This window comes from Chiroxiphia lanceolata, chromosome 4 (assembly GCF_009829145.1).
Source record: "Chiroxiphia lanceolata isolate bChiLan1 chromosome 4, bChiLan1.pri, whole genome shotgun sequence".
In the NCBI taxonomy this organism is placed as follows: Eukaryota; Metazoa; Chordata; class Aves; order Passeriformes; family Pipridae; genus Chiroxiphia; species Chiroxiphia lanceolata.
Window position 1 is genome coordinate 53,512,268 of NC_045640.1, and position 19,218 is coordinate 53,531,485.

Consider the following 19,218-nt stretch of genomic DNA (forward strand, 5'->3'; position numbering starts at 1 on the left):
GTATCATATCCTGAATCCTAAGGTTTTTGCATTATTAAAAGGCCATAAGGTACACAGGGCTTCATTCGTTATTCATGTATTTTTAATGCTAAGTGCCAGCTCCCCAGAGATGGAGAAACATATAAATGCTTCTTTGTAAATAGATGATAATGATAAAAGAAGCTTCTGGCCTGTTAATCACTGCCTGCTTTCGTACTGCTTTATTACACCTCTTCGCGTGCAGTTTTTTTGTGTTGGGAATTCACAACTGAAATAAACCAAAGCTGTTGCTATCCCTAAATATATAAACTTACTCTTCCTGCATAATTCTGGCATGCACACAAACACATGCTCACTACATACAGATGAACATATAGATAACCATAATTGCTGTTTCTCTCTATAAATACCTGTATTTATACCAATGGTATGTATAATAGATAGACTCATGAAATACTTAGCTCCAACTGCACATTCAAGAATGGAGTTTATTAAAAGATGTTTGGGGGTTTTTTACTGTAACCAATGCAATTTCACAAATGCCTCTTTGCAGCAAAATGAGTTCAAAGCCTGACTAAGCGGAGTCATCCTGGTGCTGTATATGCTTTTTTTCCCCTCAGCTCTGCATGGGAATTATGAGGATTTAAACCCACATACACTGGCTGGGAGATGTTTGTGTTTCTCAGAGCAGTGACTTCCATGACTGCAAGTAGCACGCTTAGTTTTCCTCCCCAGTACTATCTGATATCAAGTTTTGCCTGCCTTGGCTTTGCTGGGAGGATACTCTTTCACTATATGTAAGAAAGGCAGCCAAGTATAAGGGCTGAAGCAGGCACATCGTGACTTGGTTTTGTCTGTACAGGGCCTGGGAGTTTGGCTTCTTTCGCTGCAGTGGTGTTGTCAACCTTTTAGAAACAATTATTTTCCCTGGTCTGATTTCCCTTTTGTTTTTCCTCCTCAAAAAAAAAGTGAAAAGGATGTTTCATAGCAGTCAAGCTTCAAAAGCCCTGACGGTTTTATGTCTGTGCTGCATAATACAATTTTCCACGGGTTCTACAAGGCCTGAGGTAATAATAAGTGAGTCGGAGAGCCCTTGGACAGCCAGCTAATGCAGTCAGAGCTGAGGAATCTAATTAGGTGTTACTCAAGAGCTGTTGGTCTGTTTCTAATAGACTGTAAGGGAGAGTTGTGAGGTAAAGTTAATCCAATTCAGTACGACAGTAGAAGGGATCAGGAGAGGCACAGAGCCACACAGAGGGACATCCTTCATCTGAGAAGCTGCAGCCAACATTTGGGAGGGCAGCAGGTCAATCCTTGGGCTTCTGCTGCAGGTAGACCCTAAAGTGAAATCATTTGTAATTTTGTGAGGAAAGGTGAGCAAAGTCAGGAAGCCACCATCCCACTCATACCTGCTACTTTTTTTACAGCAAGTTCATGCATTTTAATTTTCTTTTTTTTTTTGGCATATCTACCCTAAAACTGGAAGGCTACCCATGGAGTTCAAGATGCAGCTATCTGGTGGTTTGCAGGAGGACAAGCACACATACTTGCTGACCACAGGCACTTACAAAAGTATCAATTGCCATTCTTTGGAAATGAAAGGTCTAGGGAAGGTGAAGATTTAAAAAAAAAGGAGCCTAGTAAACTAGCTGTAGATGAGTAAAATAGAAGTAGATGAAAGGGTTGACTATGAACTCGTGTATAAACTGGTGCGTATGAACCAGTGCATGCAAACCACTTTGTACTAACTATCCCTGTGATACAGACTCAAACTATGACTACTAAGAAAGAAAACAAAAGGTTGGGGTGTTTTCCACGTGCTTTCACAGCAGCTGATATCACAGCAGCCCTGGCAGTGCAGGGAAGATATCCTTAGCACTGCCATATTGCCAAAGGGAAGGCACTCACTGGGCAATCACCACTGGGAGTGTAGGACACGGCATGCAGACAGGGCTGGGCCAGCAGATGCTGAAGTTACAAGTATTTTGGAGAGGGAGGAAAAGTTGCAGACAGCAGGCAAGGCACCAGCTACAGCATCTCGGTGTCTCAAGGCTGGCTGCTCTGGGTAAAGCATGGCAGGGAGAGAAGAGCAGCATGAGATGTTCTCACATTGAAATGTCTGAGATTTGGAAGGGCCTTTGTAGGGAATTATGTGTATTTTAATAGACAACCAAATGCATTCTGTTATTATTTACAACTGAGAATGAGTGTGCCATATGCTGAATGTGTCTTAACAGCCACCAAAGGAAGACAAGTATTTGCAGTATAAAACACAGTGCAGTGTTTATCCAGCAGAAGTTTCCCTCTTATCGTGCAGAGTAAGCACTTGCTGCTGAACTGCCAGCATCTGCAGTACAGTAGGAAAGTGTAATGACTTCTCATCAGTAAGGACTCAGTTATTGTGGAAGCAACTTAGTGAGGTTCCTGGGGGCTGCAAAGCAGTGTGGGCTCAGCGCTGATCACACACGCAGCACCCTCTGCCCCTCAGGTCCCAAGCCACCCAGATGGGATGCTCACAAAAATGCTTTTGGGGCAAGGGTAAGGGTAGCTGTGACCTCGAACACTGGCCTCTGTTTTTTAAGGCTTATTTTTGCACTTTGAGGGAGGTGCCCAAGCTAATCTGCTAAAACAAATAAATGAAAAAAAGGTAATAATTTGATAACTATAAAGAAATCCAGCTGCTTTATTCTGTTTATTCATGTGTGGCTCTGAGATTGGGGTATGTGACCTGTGTGTGGCAGTGTGGCAGGGACTGAGCCTACAGGCACATGAAAACAGCTGCCTCCCACACTAAGGGTGAGCAAATGACTTCAGGCAGTAGCAGAGTGGAATCCCCCAACCTGCCTCATGCTGCACAGTAACTGTCTTCAAAAAAACCACACAAAAAGGGGCACAACAGGCTTATGATCTTCTCTCAGTTATTTCATGCACATTTGCTCTTATTGAAGGAAGGCAGCAGCTTAGACTGAACACCGTTGCTTGTCTGTGCCCCATTTATGAGTAGGCCCAGATTGTGGCTGTTCTGGTTACACTGATGATGGAGTGATGCCTTACACAGCACCCTCTCCTAGAAAGGGTGTAAGGGCATAAGTCCTGCCTCACAGCAGTGGTGAGAGGCAAGGGGCAGAGTGGCTGCAACCACCTCAGCATGGGGCAAGGAACATGAGCTCAGGTTTTAGCTCAGGAGAACATAGAGGTGTCAGCCAGCAGGATAAGCATTGCTCTGAATAAAATGCTGTATGGCAGGAACCAGCCATATAAATTCTGAATTAATTAGCTAAGGGGCACGGGAGAAGCACAGGCTGCTCAGCATCCTCCAGTAAGAGCATGTAGAAGATCTGCAGTGACCAAGGGTCACCAAAGGGATCCCAGCAAAAGTGGGATATGGAAACTAGACACCCAGATCTGGTGAGTGGGATGGTGCAGCATCACTCTGCAGTGTTTTTCCCCACAGTAGTGCAGCTCCCAGAGCTGCTGCAGCATGGGCAGGAGCAGTTTCTGGACACCTATGCCCCACATGCCTGAGAAGTGGCATCTGCAATTAGCTCACAAGTCTGGTCCTTCCAGGGAGGTAATTTGGACATAATGAAGATCTATAGTAATCAGATAATTGCTATCGATTGCTCTTTAGACATCTTGACGAAGTAATTAGGTGGCACTGGAAAAAAGCTGGAACTGATTCATTGGCATAACCGTAATCTCAAAGGTATCCTGATTTTGTTTCTTTTCCTCTAATGGCCAATAAAAGGACATTGTTTTAGCTTCAGGGTCTGCCATATGCTGGGATGGGGGCTTTTCTTATATGCTAACTAGCTCCCTGAATTAAAATGGACGCTCCTTTATTCATCCTGGGGTAGTATCCTGGTTTTGTGTGCCCATGTATTCCTTGAGCATTCTCACTCTGTGTGTGATTGTCTTTGGCCACATGAGACTTGTTGGTTGGATGGCTCTTTTAATTAAATATGACCGAGATGGGCTGTGTTGGTTTCTAACAGGGCCCATGTAGGTGCCTTTGTACTTGCTTCTCCCATGTGGTCTACAATTAGGCTGTTTGTAGGCAATATTCCACTGTGGTCTTATTAATTAAAGGCTTATATTTATTTTTAGCTTCAGAAAATGACCAGACTCTTGGCTCACTAGCTTTTAATTACGTGATCAATATTGCAGTAACCCTGAACCAACACATTCATATTCATATGTACAAAATGCTCGATCACAGTGTCTTGCATTGTTTCCATACCACCCCCTTTGACAGTCTCAGCATAGGCATCTGTTATCTCCTGTACCACTCTGTTATAGAGCACTTCATCAGGAGGCCACAAGGTGAAAGACCAGCGGTATGCACAGGTCCCGTATCAGCAGGACCTACACCAATAAGAGTTTCCAAAAACAAAATAGCAAAGCTACCATTAGATGTTCAGTTTGATGAGCAATGGAGAAGACTGATCTATTTCTGTACTCAAACAGTGACTGTGTGCAAAGTCTTTGCATTCCATATAATAGCATGCAATTAAGCTTCTGATTAGGGACATGCAAAATAACACTGCGTCTCCCAAAGGAGAGGTGCCTGCATCTCTGCTGGGCTGCTGCTGTATGAAGAGAGTGAGTGGCTTATACTCAGATCCACTAGTGCAGTTCCAGTTCACAGGGAAACACAAGGCCTGTGTATTTTTTTCTCTGTATTACACAAGTTACAGCATCTACAGCAGACAGTCTTGAGGACTCAGAAGACCATTGTTCTGTCTTGATGAAACCTGACTACTCTCTTCTTTTTATCCCAATACTGCAGGAGGTCCTGCAGCTTGAGCGGCAGATGGGTGGGCAGCTTTTGGAGGAGCCCAAAGCTTTGCATTTTAAGGGAAGCACTCACAATCTCCGTCTGTCCATTCATGATATTGCCCACTCTCTCTGGAAGAGCAAACTGCTGGCTAAATACCAGGTGAGCAACACAAAACATTCACATTGGTTCCTAGCAGTGAGGATTACAGAAATACTGTCATGCACAGGTGTGTTTGAAAAACACCAGGTGCCAGCCTATATTCCCATGGACAGTTCTTCCCCTGGACCATTTGAATGCACAGTAGCATGGAGCCCACAGTCTCTGGTCACATAGCATCCATGCCCTGATCTCAAATCCCTCCCTGACTATACTTTTTTGCTTTCCTCCTGCAGGAGATACCCTTTTACCACATCTGGAGTGGATGTCAGAGAAACCTGCACTGCACCTTCACACTGGAAAGGTTCAGTCTGAATACCCTGGAGCTGGTGTGCAAACTCTGTGTGCGGCAGGTTGAAGGAGAAGGACAGATCTTCCAGCTCAACTGCTCTGTTTCAGAGGTAAATGACATTTGTGCACTTTTCTATCGAATTGCAGGAATGTGGGAGGCTAAGGAGGTATGACCTTTCCCATTGCTACCTGTTTAGTGATTCCCATTTTCCTCCTGACTGCTGAGATAGACATAAAGAATGGATTAAATCATTGCTTTGTATCTCCTCTTGCATTTTCCCTCAGTTTCTCTCTTCTGGAAGGAAGAATCACTCCTTCAAGGGAGTGAGGAGAGCAGCTTTGGTCTCCCTGCTAGTGCTACCTTTCTATGTGTGTGTGGAGGGGCTCTTTTCCTACCACTTCCTAATGCATCTCATGAAGCACTGCTTGGTCCTGTTTCCTATCAGTACGTGAGACCCATCATGCCTGATGTTCCTGGAGAAGGAGAAAAGAGAATAGGAAAATTTCAGTGCCACATGTTTCATGAGCCACTCCCCTCTGATCCCACATAATAGCTGCCGTGCAATAGGGAATATCAAATGGTCTAGTTGCAGTAAACTTCTCTCCTCGTATTTTTCTACTGCTACAAATCCTGACTATTATTTTTGGCAATTTTTCTTTTGATGGCTGATATTTTCCAGTAGAAATTTTATCATAAGTTTGGTAACATCTTTGCCAGTGCTATATAGAACCTGGAGAACTTTTGCTCCTTGGGGCAGTCAAGTTTGGGACTGAGACCAAATAACACATTCAAATGTGAAGTGGCATTGACTTCAGTAAATATGCTGGTGGGTTTTATTCCTGGTACCCTTGGCAGCTACGAGGAGCAGGCTCTTAGGCAGCAATTACTGCTGGCTGACTTCTGGAAGGGCTGTGAGACCAGAGACAAAAGTTACTTATGCTATAGGGCCCTAATGTTGTGTGCTATTACCCATAACATCTGCTTGGTTAGTGGGTGTACAGTTACAGATTCATCTGGGGACTACACAGCATTAAGGACAGATGGTAAAACAAGCATCTTAAACAATTATTGTAATAAGTGCTGCATTGAGGTAATCACTAATTTAACCTCACAGAGAAGAGAAAGAACTGAAAGTAACTTTAATGAAATGCAAGTATACACTATAATCATCTTCAGCTGGTTGTGTGTAATATAGCCTGGTAATAGATTCAGAGGGAGCAGGGTAATATTCTTGTCTTGTGCTGTGATCCTGTCCATCAAGGATGAATAGAGGGAGTGAATAATACCACTGCTTTCAAGGCTGCCTCCTGCAAAATTGCTCCTTGTTTACACCTCGTGATGTTCCCAAGCCCAGGCAAGGGGCAGGAGGACCTTGGGCTGCCAAGAGCTGGCATATAGGGTCAAATAGGAAAAAATCCAAAATCTCAGAGATTTGATGAGAAGTCACCTGGAACTTGGAAACTGATGTGTACGTCTCTAGAAGTGTGGTAAAGACATCAGACCAGGCTTCAGGAAACCTTAGCTGTGGTGCCTCACATTTTCTTCTGAGGTTAGGCTAGTGGTATCCAGCTAGTGGTTAAGGATTGCAGGAGTGTGCTGGTATCTTTATTGCTGGATCTACCTTTCTGCCTCTGTCACCCTGCAGTAAAAATATAGTAACACAGTTTCCTGCATCCTCCCTTTGTGGGCTTTCTTTTTAGTCCCCTGTAAAGGATGTAAGACTTCTCCAGATTAAACCGTCTTATACTGGCTTTTACAGTGTCTGCCACTGGGACTTCAAAAATACAAATGCAATGAGTGCCAAAACATGCACATTTGCAAAGCAGGAGGAAGACTGCAATAAAGGTCCCCTACCATTTGTTTCTGAAGCCCTCTTTTTATCTCCTGGTGTTGATAATCACACAAAAGAGCCATGGGGCAATGCCATGGATACCTGGGTTCCTTCTGTAGCAATCCTGAAACACTTGAGGCTGCAGGCCAGCTTTGGAGCCAGAGCAGCGCTTGTGTCCTTTGGCCCAGAATATAAAGAAAAGGTTATCTCTCTGCAATGCCCCAATCACCACCCTACTGCTGCTTCCTACCTCCCAGTGCAGGTGAGCCTGCAGGCAGCTGCAGTGTCATAATTTTGCCTGCTCCTGGACAGCTCCTGCTACCAGACAGTTGGGCAATAACTCGTTGCTTGAAGCGGTGGGGTTGGGGCAGACAGTCTGTGGTGCAGGGCCTTGAAACCCAAGTACAGATGTCACAATGTCACATTTGCAATGTTAACTGAGGCAGCTTAAATCAGGAGTTACCTGGTTTTAAGACAGTTTCAGGTATTACAGGGCATTCTCAACAGCCAGTTTGACACCAAGCAACAAGACAGCTCACAGAGGTGAAAACAAATTGACATTTAATGACAAGTCTTTAGCAGAACTGTTTCTGGCTACCTGGGGCTGTGATCTGGATCTCCCTCATTTCTGCCAGAAAAGGAGACCAAATTGAGAAACAGATTAAGAAGCATGAAGGCAGAACCAGCCATGCTTGCTGATTTTTCCACTGGAGGTGGGAAGTGCTGCACATGTAAGCAGCATTCCCATTGCACAGCTGGACAGCCAGTCAGCGTCAGTGAGGTCTGGTGGAGCTTTCAGCCACCCTGGAGGACATCGCTGTTCCTAAACAAACCCAACCATCCAAATTGGCCAGTTACCATTGTCCTAGCCTGTGGGTGCTAAATCCTTCCAGGCCAAGGAAAAGACAAAATCCTTGCCCAGAAGAGCCACCTGCTGTTATTCCCAGCAGAGCCATGTTAACAGTGGTGTCATGGGGAGCCTCCCAGCTGGGAGGACCACATCAGAGAGAACCAACACCATACCTGCAGGTGACAAGCTGGCTTTGGAGGTGACTTTTCCTTTGAAACACTTGCTGCCATACTGCCTTTGAGCACAGGTCTTGGGGAGGGGGGACCATGACTACCCCCTCCTGAGCACATCTGTTCCAGCTCCATCTATTTCCAGCACAGAGTTAAAGCTGCATAAAAATGAGGGATCAGCTTGTGCCTGGGGCGATATTAACTGTCTGTCTGTCTGTGGTCTGCGCAGCATCAGAGGCTTCAGAGAGCATGGGTGCTACCAGAAGGATGTCAGTGTGTGAGCCCGGTGCTGGCTCACAGGGTGGGGCACAGGGGGCTTGGAGAGATGCTGGAAAGGCGGGTTTTGTCAGCCCAATTCTGTTCTAGTAATAGCAATTTGCTCTGAAATGTGTTGAAGTGCCTGATCTTTCATTATTTCTAGTAAGTGATTAATTAAGCTGGTCTCAATTTTGTCCAGCCATAGTGATCTTCACCCACAAAAAAAAAAAAAAGGAGAAAAAAAATCTTTTGTCTACCCAAAGTTGATTGTAAATATTTCTCTTTTCCAGCTGACTAACCTAAACACTTGTTTGGCAGAGGGCTACAAGTAAAAGCACTGAGTCTCAGAGGATACAGTTCTACAATTGTCTCTGCACTCAGTAACAAAACTGATGGGTTGTTTGAGCTTTTTCTCTGTCTTTCCAATCTCAGGAACCTACTGGTATCGATTATCCTCCCATGGACTCAGCAGGCACCATCACCACCATAGTAGGGCCCAGCGCTTTCAGCATCCCCCTCCCGATAAGGCAAAAGCTGTGCAGCAGCCTGGATGCACCTCAGACCAGAGGCCACGACTGGAGGATGCTGGCCCACAAGCTGAAACTGGACAGGTGAGCAGGGCTGCTTATGTATGGCTGGACAGTGAAGTGCCCAGGGAGGTATGTGCAGAAGGGTCTTGTTGGATGTCCCTCTAGGTGAGTGAGAGCAGGTGTACAGGCTGATCAGACTGACTGCACGGGGGATTAACACCTTGACAGCACCAGAAATGGGGATGGGTTGAAATCATATGAATTCAGGTAGTTTTCATGCAGCTCAAAGAAATGAGTTTCTTTTTGGCTCATTGCAGGTACTTAAATTATTTTGCTACGAAATCAAGTCCCACTGGGGTGATCCTGGATCTCTGGGAAGCCCAGAATTTCCCTGATGGCAACCTGAGCATGCTGGCAGCAGTTCTTGAAGAAATGGGAAGACATGAAACAGTTGTTTCTTTGGCAGCAGAAGGAAATTACTAATGCAGCCTTGGCATGAACAGGAAGGACAGACGCAGAGAGCAGTAATACCCTGTTATTGCAAACGAGAATTGAAATGAAAACCCAGACCAATGAGTTACACAAGAGACATTTCAGAGAAGAAAGCAAGGAAGCAAATAAACAAAAAAACCAGCCCTGACCTTCACACACGTTCTCCTTGTACATTATCACAGGATCAAAAAGAAATCATGCAAAGTTGTACCTTGAAAATATAAATCAACATAATGTTCCTCTCGGCTTGGCTGTACACTGCTTGGTACAGGATTTTACAGTTTCCTAGGAAACGCTTTTTATTGCTATCCAGATATATGGATAAACTTTCTTAACAATCCCACTTTCTATGGATGTTGTTTACATCAAATTCTGGACAGGGGTAAGGAGACTGTCCATGGCTCTTTATATTTTTTGTTTAAAGCCATTCTAGACAAGGCTATGGACAGGTGGTTGTGGCTATTATTGGTTTCTGGTGAATTCAGATTTTGGCTACAATTCTGCACATTGGTTGTCTCACAGTGATCCTCCTGTCATCGTTCTGTTTCCTAGACCTACTTGTAAAAAAAAAAAAAAAAAGAAAATCAGGGTTTGAGAGGTGTGCATCTGGATAGCAGGTACTCTGGCTGATAAGCAGGAACACAGGTAATGTTCCCTTCCTTTCCCGAGGCAGCCCCACTGAGCCTGTGTGGAGAACAGCTATAAGATAGTGGGGAATGCAGGATCTGAGTTAGTTTTCAATTCACACCCTTTCCACCCCTTTGCTATATGAGGGGGCCAGATATGCAATTCAGAGTGGTTGGGAGGGAGGGGGATAGAAACACAGAAAAAAATAAAAGAGAAAAGTTACTATGATAATTTTTTACTGATTAATATCTAGTGCAAGGATTATAATGACTATTATTATTACCATTATTACTTTATTTCTAATTTTGTCAGCAGCAGAATGAATAATTTCTGATTTTATGGAACCTGTTGTCCCTTTCCTGAAGGTCTTCTAAGACATGTCCTTCTATATGCCATCTGCCCTTCCCTTTGTCAGCTATCATACTCCTCCTCCAAAGTCCTCTGCCAGCCCACACTGGTTGCTCACCTTGTGTTAGCATTGCTATGCATCATGCTAGATGCAAAGGCATTATAAACTGGTGACATTCTGCTGAAGTCACTGATCTGCACTCACCCAGTATCTGACCCAACACCCCTCCCTGGGATGTTTTACACCACCCTGGTGCTTTCAGGTTGCTCTGAGAAGCAGTCTTGTCCCAAGGTGGCTGTGAACTAGAGGCAGCCTTCCAGTCCAAATACACTTGGACAACTGGTTCAAGACCACAGGTGCAAGCATGTGGAGGCACTGACATTGGCCACCTGATTTGTGCATCCAAGGTGGGTCTTCATATTGTTTGCTTTGTTGTGTAGCGGTCTAAGAGCCAGCAACTCCTGTTTCTTCCCCACAGAGCTGCAGGTACTCACTTTTACTGAAACCCACCACCTTCAGTAATGTTTGCCGTGGTTGGGGTTACTGACAGTCCAACCCTCTGCTGGGCCATTTCTGTGTGAGATGCACTTGGTGATCTCCACGGATACTCCCAGGCTTTGCTGCAGCCTGTGTCATGTGGGTCTGTGCAGGGCAATGGAGTGGTGAAGTTGAAATCCCATGTGCTGCAGTTTACTGCCTTCACTGTGCTCCTGCCACCACCGGTGCCTAGTCAGGGAGCTGCAGGTTCTCACTGGCTGACCAGGAGATGTTTGTCCCTCTAGGCCACCACAAACAGGTAAAGTTTGAATTCTGCTAAAGGAGCAAACCAAAAATGGTTGTCACTGCAAACATATTTTGTGTTCTGCTCAGTGAAAAGACTGACTCTTTGATACATGACAGTGAATAGGTTGCTGTAGTTTTACTGCCAGACTTGTCTGTCCTCTACTTCTTGCACAAAAAGCCTTTCTTCCCCAGCCCACCCACTCCAGGTTTCCAGCCAGGCCCTGGTTATTGCTTTTGTGCCCACATGCATGCCCCGTCCACATACGTATTCCCACTCCGTATGCTTCCCGTGACTGGAGTTGGCTTGTTCTCTTTTGTGGTCTTGGTTTTGTTTTCCCCAAGGCTTTCCATATTGCGCTTTTGAAGGTAACTTTGAAAATGTCATTGGTCAAAATGAAAAGAAAATTTAATCCGACCTTTTTTTCCATTTGACATTTCCGTAGGCTTGGCACCTTTTGTTTCTCAGCTCCCTGACCAGTAAATAAGGTCAATCAAAACCAGTGGGGTTTTGATTGACCGCTGGGCAGCAAGCACAAAAAGTTCCCTTCCTTGTAAGTGGTAACTTGGCAGTTTTCCAACCAGCATTTCAGTGAAAACTGGAGACCAGAGGATATGCATTGTAACTTTCAACATCTGTGTGCATTTAGCCTATGTAAGCCCCACCTTCTCTTAATGTGGAGATGATATGGACATCCTTTCAACAGCCAACCATCTTCTTTTTCACCTTGGGCATCTGATGCAGCCCATTGCAATGCTAATGTAAATTTTGCTTTCAACTTCAAGAGGCTTGTGCTGGGGCTTCCAGCTCTGCCCTTTCTCCACACTTTTTACTCACCTTAGAGCACTAAAATAGGTCTCAGCTTTTTTCTCCTCCTGTGCCATCTTCAGGTGTAACCAATTGTATTTAGTTTGTGCTTCTTCACCTTTCCCGTGTGTCCTTCCTTCATGACTCTGCGTCCAAGGTGGGTGCATGAGTTGAACTGTCTTTTGACCCTTTCCCATCTTTAGCTCAGTCTGTGTTGGCTGATCCCCAGGCTCACTGGTACTGCCCAGTTCTCAGCTTTTGCCACGTGAGCAGCATGTGCACCCTTCTCACTGGGGTCATACCAGTGACACCCAGAAAGTGTCTCATAGTTATCTGTATTGCTATGAGTGGATGCTCCTTTTGCCAGCTCTCTGACCTACATTCTCACGCCTTCTGCAAGAAGAACAGATTAACAACTTTATCTTAAAGTATTCTGGGGCATTTTCCTTTCCCAGCATCACAGTAAAGAGGATTTATTGTGAGGAAAAATGCACACTCTGATTAAGAGGAGCATCCACAGAGGTGGCTGGAGGTCAGGAACATAACCGTTCATCACTGAACATGACTAGGGCAGGAGCATCACCATCACTGGGTGGTGGAGCTGCTCTTCTTCCACCCTGACTGCTCAGAAACCTTCTGTCACCTGCTACAGTCATGAGCTGGATGGTTTCTTCAGTACCTGCTCCATAAGCCTTTGCAGGATCCCAGCATGGCACTGTGTCAGCTGCCCTGGCCCTGACAGGGCAGGGACAAGGTTCCTCCGTAGAGTCACAGCTCATCCCAGCAGTTCCACACTCATTCTTTGCCACTGCTGCCAAAGCAGCTCCCACTTCACCTCACACTTCACTGCATTAATTTTGCCCAGCTTTTTCTTTTTTTCTGGGGGTACAGCAGTGGCCAGGTGTGCATTGTGGGAGAAGGCTCTGGCAGAGGCTAGTGGTATTCACCAGTCAGCATTCCAATCCTGCTGCCCCAAGGAGGGAGGGTGGGAAGCAAGAGCAGCCAGATCCGCTCAGGGTATTATTTTTCGTGGGAGAAAAACCAGCAGCAGTCCCTCGGCTTGGATTGCATGGACACAGTGCCATCTTGTGGGGCTGAGCAGCGGCTCCAGCGTGCTGCTGCCACCGCGGCGAGCAACTTCGCGTGGGAAAAGGCTTTCCTGTGGGGTGGCTCTGACAAAGACGTTTGGCAGACAGAACAGACTCTTAAAAGTTGTTGTAACATTTTATGTCAGGTAAGCACATCTGCTTTAAAAGAAAAAAAAAAAAAAAGGCTGCAGGCTTCTTATCCTCCAGTTATTGCTATTTTTTAAAATGCTTATTGTTTTAGTTGTTCACCCTTGGCTCTGTACCCGAGCAGTCTTGCTGCTCTCCACACCATCTCTTCATTACATGTTGATTGCTAGCGCTATAAATAGTATATATATTATATAAATATATATAAAATATCTACTGACTTCGAGGAAAACCTTTAATTTCCAAGTAAGAACCATTTATTGGAGGCAGTCCTTTTCACCTGATTTTTTTCTTCAGTTCTTCTTGTGTTGTGTTCTTGTAAAGGTGACTGTCAGTGTATAGGGTAACTTTGGGGTTCAGTTGGTTTTTTTTCCAAAATTTCTGATCACAGTTGGATCCACTGTATCTCACTAAACAGTGTAAGACCTAAATGCTGTTTTACTGAATCTTGAAAATTTTGCAGCAGTGAGGGTCTCCCAATATTTGCTTCCATGGGAGACCGAGACTTTTTTCCATCTTGCTGGCAGAAATGCAGACACTCATGAGACATGTTGGAGTCTGCAATACCCACAGAGCAAAACATGTCTGTTCCTTGGGTTTCTTCCTATTTCTGTTGCTTACATATAGAATAAATGTATTTACATGCTGTAAGCCCGTCATTGTGGACAGTGTCCTAATGTCTTGTATTGCTACCTACAATAGTTTCTTTTTTGTTCTCCTTTTCTTCTTCTGGGGATGGGGGTATGGGAAAGGGAGGGGTGGGAGGGCCCTTAGACCATTGTATGCTCTAGCCAAGTAGTTACCACAGCTCTGAAGTTATTTTTATACACAATGATACTGTTGAGGTTTGCTTGATTTTGTGTTTGTTTGGTTTTTTTAATCTCATGTCTAGGACACTTTACTGTAAACTATCTTATTAAGTGTTCAGAAGTCTTTTCAGGTATTACTCTGGCTCTCATCTGGCCATGAAGTAACTTACTGTTTGCAGGCTGGCTTGCTTAATACTAGGCAGTACAAAGATGTGAGTGGTTTGTGAATGGAAACCAAACCTTTGGCCCTTCTCCCACAGGGACTCCAATGAGTTACTGGCTTTGGGGTCACCACCGCAATCCATTCCTAGCTTGCATGTGAAACGTTGAGTTCAAAAAAATGAGTTGCACTACAGATTTTTAAATGCTGGAGCATGTATCTCAGACATCCTCCGAAGTGGGAATTTAACAGAAATGTGAAGTGTGTGTGTGTGTGTGTATACACATACAGACAAAGGGGAGAAAACAAAGGACTACTGCTGGAGGCTTTTAGCTCTGATGTTAGTTATGGGCATCCTCTTATTACCAACTTTTGCTTGGGAAGGGGAAGGTCAAAATTCAGTGCTGTATCATCACTGCAAGGTCAAATAGGCAGTACATCAAAAGCCAACAGAGTAAAAATTGGCAAGTAACTGGAATTGGACTTGAACCAAAGCCACAGAAATGAGCCCTAAAGTTTGGTAGGTCAAGCTCCTTGCTTGAATAAGAGCATTTAGTTTATTTACTTGTCCTTTAAGCTTGACACTGCTCCCTGAAATCTGAAAATCCCTTTATCTGAAAGTCTTTTGATAAACTCTGCCTGTACAAAAAAGCAATGATAATCCAGTGCTCCCATAAACCTCTATCCTAAATAGGTATTTCACTTTTTCTGTGGTGCTAGTTAAATGTACTTAGTACTGGTTCAGTCTCCTCAACTGCTTACAAAGCCTGCCTTCTTCTCTCAAAGCATCCCATGTCATGGCATGTGAGTACCTTCTGGATGCCTGTGAAGAAGCAGGATGTAATCAGGCAGGGCCCTCCCACAACTACGAGGTAGCTCTTCGAGCACTGGCACTCTGGTCTCCAGCTGCCAGCTTGCAGCTGATGGGACAATAGCCCCTAGATGAGAAAAGCTTGCACAACCCTCAGAGCTTCTTTGGCTGCTGCCAGCTGGCTCTTGCTACCACTTGCCAGTAAATTTGGGAGCTTGCACGATATAAATAAAAAGAAGAATCAACCTGGAAAGTAAACAAAATTAAGGAGGAGAGGCAAAACATAGACCTTCTTCTCCCATAGACCTTCCAAGGTACCTTGTAAAAACACCTGAGCTGAGAGCCAATAACCTACTTTGAAGTAGGGTGTGTAACACAGCTGAGACAGAAGTTGTGGCATTAGCCGGCATTACTGTTTTCACATATCTGCATGGTAGACTTTATTTGCTAAAACATATTCTGTTTGTTATTGTTGAAGAGTGAAAAACAAAAAAAAAAGTTAAGATGGTATCTTCAGTACCTTTCCAAAGCAAAGAATGAGGGCCCATAGGAAATGAAACATCTGTGCAACCCAGGTGTATCACATTTCTCCCTCCTCTTCCCATGTCACAGCTCTACCAGGGTTCATGGGATTTTTCTTTGCTATTCAGATCTGGAGAACTATTTTGGTTTTGATTTCCCTATTGCTGTATCTTCTATGCAATTCCTTTTCTAAAGACTGACTTACTACAGGAGAAGTGCTAGCCATTGCATTATTTGTATTGCTGTACAGTGGAGGTGTGGTTTACTAGTTCTGAGTGTGCCTCTTACCCCCCTCCCTTTTTCTCCTTCCCTCTGTTTGTAAATGCCTGCATTTATTCTGTCAGCCTGACATGTACAAAGTGTAAGAAAGAATTTTTAAACAGGTAATAAATTATATTTATAAGCAACTGGAAAAAAAATGCACCACTACCTTGTCTTCAATTGTTTAGTTCCTGGAAGCTTGGACGGAAAGTGGAGTCTTTTATTTAGTTTCTTTAAAAAAAAAAAAATCTCCTCAAAAGAAATGTTACTGCACATAAGAACTCCTGATGCACTCTCCTTCAAAAGATACCCTTCATGAAATCCACATGCCTGTGCAGGCTGTTTCACTGCACTTCATAAATCCTCATGCTTCCTCATGCTGTTTTACCCCAGCTGCTAGAGGGGAGCTCATCCTGGACAGTTTTCCTGGGGTTTGCATTTCCTGGCCACAGTCAAAGGTGGAGAAAAGCAACAGGTAAGAAAATGTGCCCTTTGCCTAAGAAGTAAAATAAATGCCACTTGGACAAGGTTATTTTGTCCAGCAATACCTGCTTATGTCATTCACCTTGAGCCAGGTGGATACAATGCCCAAACAGCAATGTTCACTCTTCTTGCACCCGCTCCCCAATGTCAGAGATGGTAGTTGTTTCTCCCTGGCCTTGTTAGACCTGTTGGGGTCAGTATAAAATTTCTGGGAGTGCAAGAGGCAATTCCCCAGCACAGCTGCATGCTGCTTCTCTCAGCTAGGGTGTGGGGTGACAGTGGGGAAATGGGCATCTCTTACCACCAGCCCCTTACCTGCAGGTCAGCCCCAGGCTGAGGAGCCCACCCTGCCCATTATGGAGGTGATAGAGGGGCCTGGGCACTGCCAGAGGCAGCATTATCCCATCCCATCTTGTCCCACCCCATCCCCTGGGGGTGCAGGGTTTCCTGCTGACCCTCAGAGTGTTGCCAGCCTCACAATGCGCCAGAGAAATGTGCTCACTCGGTAGCTCTCCCTGCAAGCGGCAAGCCAAGGTTAAGTCCAAGCTGAAGCACTCCAATAGCATATGAAGCCAAACAGCACACAGCCCAAAAGCCAAGAACTTGGAGACAAGTGCATTTGCCAGGTTTGTGAGACCCTGCAGCCCAGCTGGAAAAGCGCAGACCTTTAAAAACCCATCCCTGGCATGCCTGGATTACAGCAAGCTATTCCCAAGGTGTAAGGTAGTTTTATTCTGTATTCCTCCTGTTGCAGTGTTTAACGTGAGCTATGTGGCAGGCAGAAGACAACTGCTCAGGCTGTTCCTTCCTGAGCACAGGACAGCTAATGCTTCTTAACAAAGCATATCACTAACACAAGGCTGCTCCATCTCCCATGCAATCTCTGCCTCCTGGCTCCTGTAACTTACTAGCTTTCAACAGGCAGCAATTCTTCACAGGAGGGCAGGCAGCCTCATGGTACCAGCTCATGCAGTTGTCCCTTGCAGCTACTGGGGACAGAGCTGGGGACTGGCAGGTCACTGAGCCAAGACCTGACACCTGAAGTCCATATGAAATACTGCACATTGCTCATTGTACATCGAGCATGGCATAGAGCTGTGCCCAAGCACCAGTGACAGGTTTAGTCCATCCAAAAGCCACCAGACCTTTGGGAACATGGAGGGAAAATGATTCCGTTTTTTATTATTATTTTATGATTATTTTCTCTGTTGTAAGAATAGTTAGATTATATATGAAGCTTGAAGCTATGATGTGATGGGAGGATCTGTATCCCAAGGGACAAAAGACACAACTTTGTCAATGGTTACTTTGGCTACCATGTGGTCCAGCAGCTAAAGAGAGCTGAGCTGCAGGCAGAGCTGGTTTCTGCAAAACTGTGCCCATGTTGGACAGTCGCTGCTTTTAGATTTCTTGGTGTCTGTCTGTCTTTCCCCTTACATACTCAGCCTTCACAGGAGACAAGTTCTTTTTTGTCCATCCCACCATTCCCACCCTGTCCATGTGTACTGCCAAATTTCCTTTGGTTTCTGACACCCCTAAGGATTGGTGTCTCCCACAGTGTGCAGTCTTTGCATTGCCCCAGCAGTTCCCTCCTCATCTTCAGGGACTTATCCTTCAGGTACCTGACAAGTAGCTGTTCTTCCTGAGACTCCTGGAAGAGTCTGCTCTGGTGTTGCTACGTTTGAAGGTGGGACTGTGACTCTCCTTTCCAGGAGACGCATGGTTCAGTGTGTTTGACAAGGAAGCTCCAATTTTGGCAGGGGACAGTAGCATGACTGCCAGCCTTGAATGGAAGGGAAATAGTCCCAACATTGCTTGCAGTTGCAGAAGATACACTAGTAGCTACCTAAGCCCAAGGCTAAATAGCACCTAGCAAGGTGAAAAAGAAAGAAAATGACAACAGAGCCTAAGACTGCCCCAAAAAGCCATACTAGAAAGTTAGGCCAGGACAAAGCAAGCAGGATGGGAGGAAGAAAGCAGCTGCAGAAACACTGATCTCAGCAGCATGCTGGAGAAGGGGCAGCCCAAACAGGCTGTGCTGGGGCACCACATCGCCTTCAGCACCATGCAGCCAAAGTGAGCAGAAACAGACCTCAAAATATGGGATACAGCAACATGCCAGGGACAACTGCAGCAAGCACAGGGCTTTCCCTCCTGGATGTGGCCAGGTCAAGGGACTGCAGAAATGTTGCTGGAGAATAACTGCAATGCTCTGCCACTGATCACAGATGGTCTGGGGCATAGCAGGAGGGCTACAGGGGCTGCATGAAGGTGGCAACTCAAGGGCCAATTGCTGTTTACATACTTCTCTGAAAATAACCAGCAAGGCAATTAAACTAAGAAACACTGAGCTGAATCTGCAACACAGCACTGCAGAATGAGAAGATGCTCCAGCTGTAAGTATGACTACATACAAATATCTCCCTACATGTAGAGGTACATATGATCCAATGTCTCTTGGCATTAAGCAATGCCATGTTTCAGCTGATGCTGTGTATGTAGGTTGGAACTTTCTCACCTGAAGCATGGAGCTGAGAATTCTGTCTTCATTCTGTGCACAATGACCTCCTGTGCTTCTTGTGCTATTAAAAATAGTAGTCAAAATTCATAAATATGTGGCAGAATGAAGGGGGGGGTGTCTCAAAAAATATTATGCAAATGCCATATTTCTATAGATTTACATAATCAGCCTCAAAACGCAAGTGACTGCTCTATTAGTGATAACACTATTTTAATTACTATTTTTCTCTTCAGTGAGTTGTGAAAGAAGTGATGCTTTTTTATGTCAGTGGAGACATATGCAACTTATTGCTGTTTACTTGTTTGCTCAGAGGAAAAATCTTATAAAAATAAATAAAATTAAGCACAGTCAAAATAATCTAGCCAGGGATATGAAACCCAAAGATGGTGCTTTTCAAGCACATGAAAAGGAAATAGAAGTAAAAGCAATCTCTGTCATGGGAAGATGGAAACAATTTTATTTGGGGGGAATGTTAAAACAACCATATACAATTTGAACAAATACAACGTAACAC

At 44.8% G+C, this 19,218-nt stretch overlaps 1 protein-coding gene and 1 long non-coding RNA gene across 2 annotated transcripts in view; one reads left to right on the forward strand and one right to left on the reverse strand.

Annotated features, from left to right (window-relative positions):
- The window catches only part of UNC5C (unc-5 netrin receptor C), a 257,765-nt gene extending 241,921 nt beyond the window's left edge, over window positions 1–15,844 (forward strand). Inside the window, exons 15-18 of the mRNA XM_032686686.1 lie at window positions 4,769–4,918; window positions 5,152–5,316; window positions 8,749–8,927; window positions 9,164–15,844. Coding sequence (XP_032542577.1) covers window positions 4,769–4,918; window positions 5,152–5,316; window positions 8,749–8,927; window positions 9,164–9,329 — 660 coding nt within the window. The 3' untranslated portion in view covers window positions 9,330–15,844. The remainder of the gene's footprint in view (window positions 1–4,768; window positions 4,919–5,151; window positions 5,317–8,748; window positions 8,928–9,163) is intronic.
- Window positions 15,845–15,988: 144 nt separating this feature from the next.
- LOC116785432 lies at window positions 15,989–16,605 on the reverse strand. Its single transcript, XR_004356535.1, has 3 exons — window positions 16,499–16,605; window positions 16,266–16,368; window positions 15,989–16,126 (listed from the first exon to the last, which is right to left on the reverse strand). It is a non-coding gene; the product is annotated as an uncharacterized LOC116785432 (long non-coding RNA).
- Between the last annotated feature and the right edge of the window lie 2,613 nt (window positions 16,606–19,218).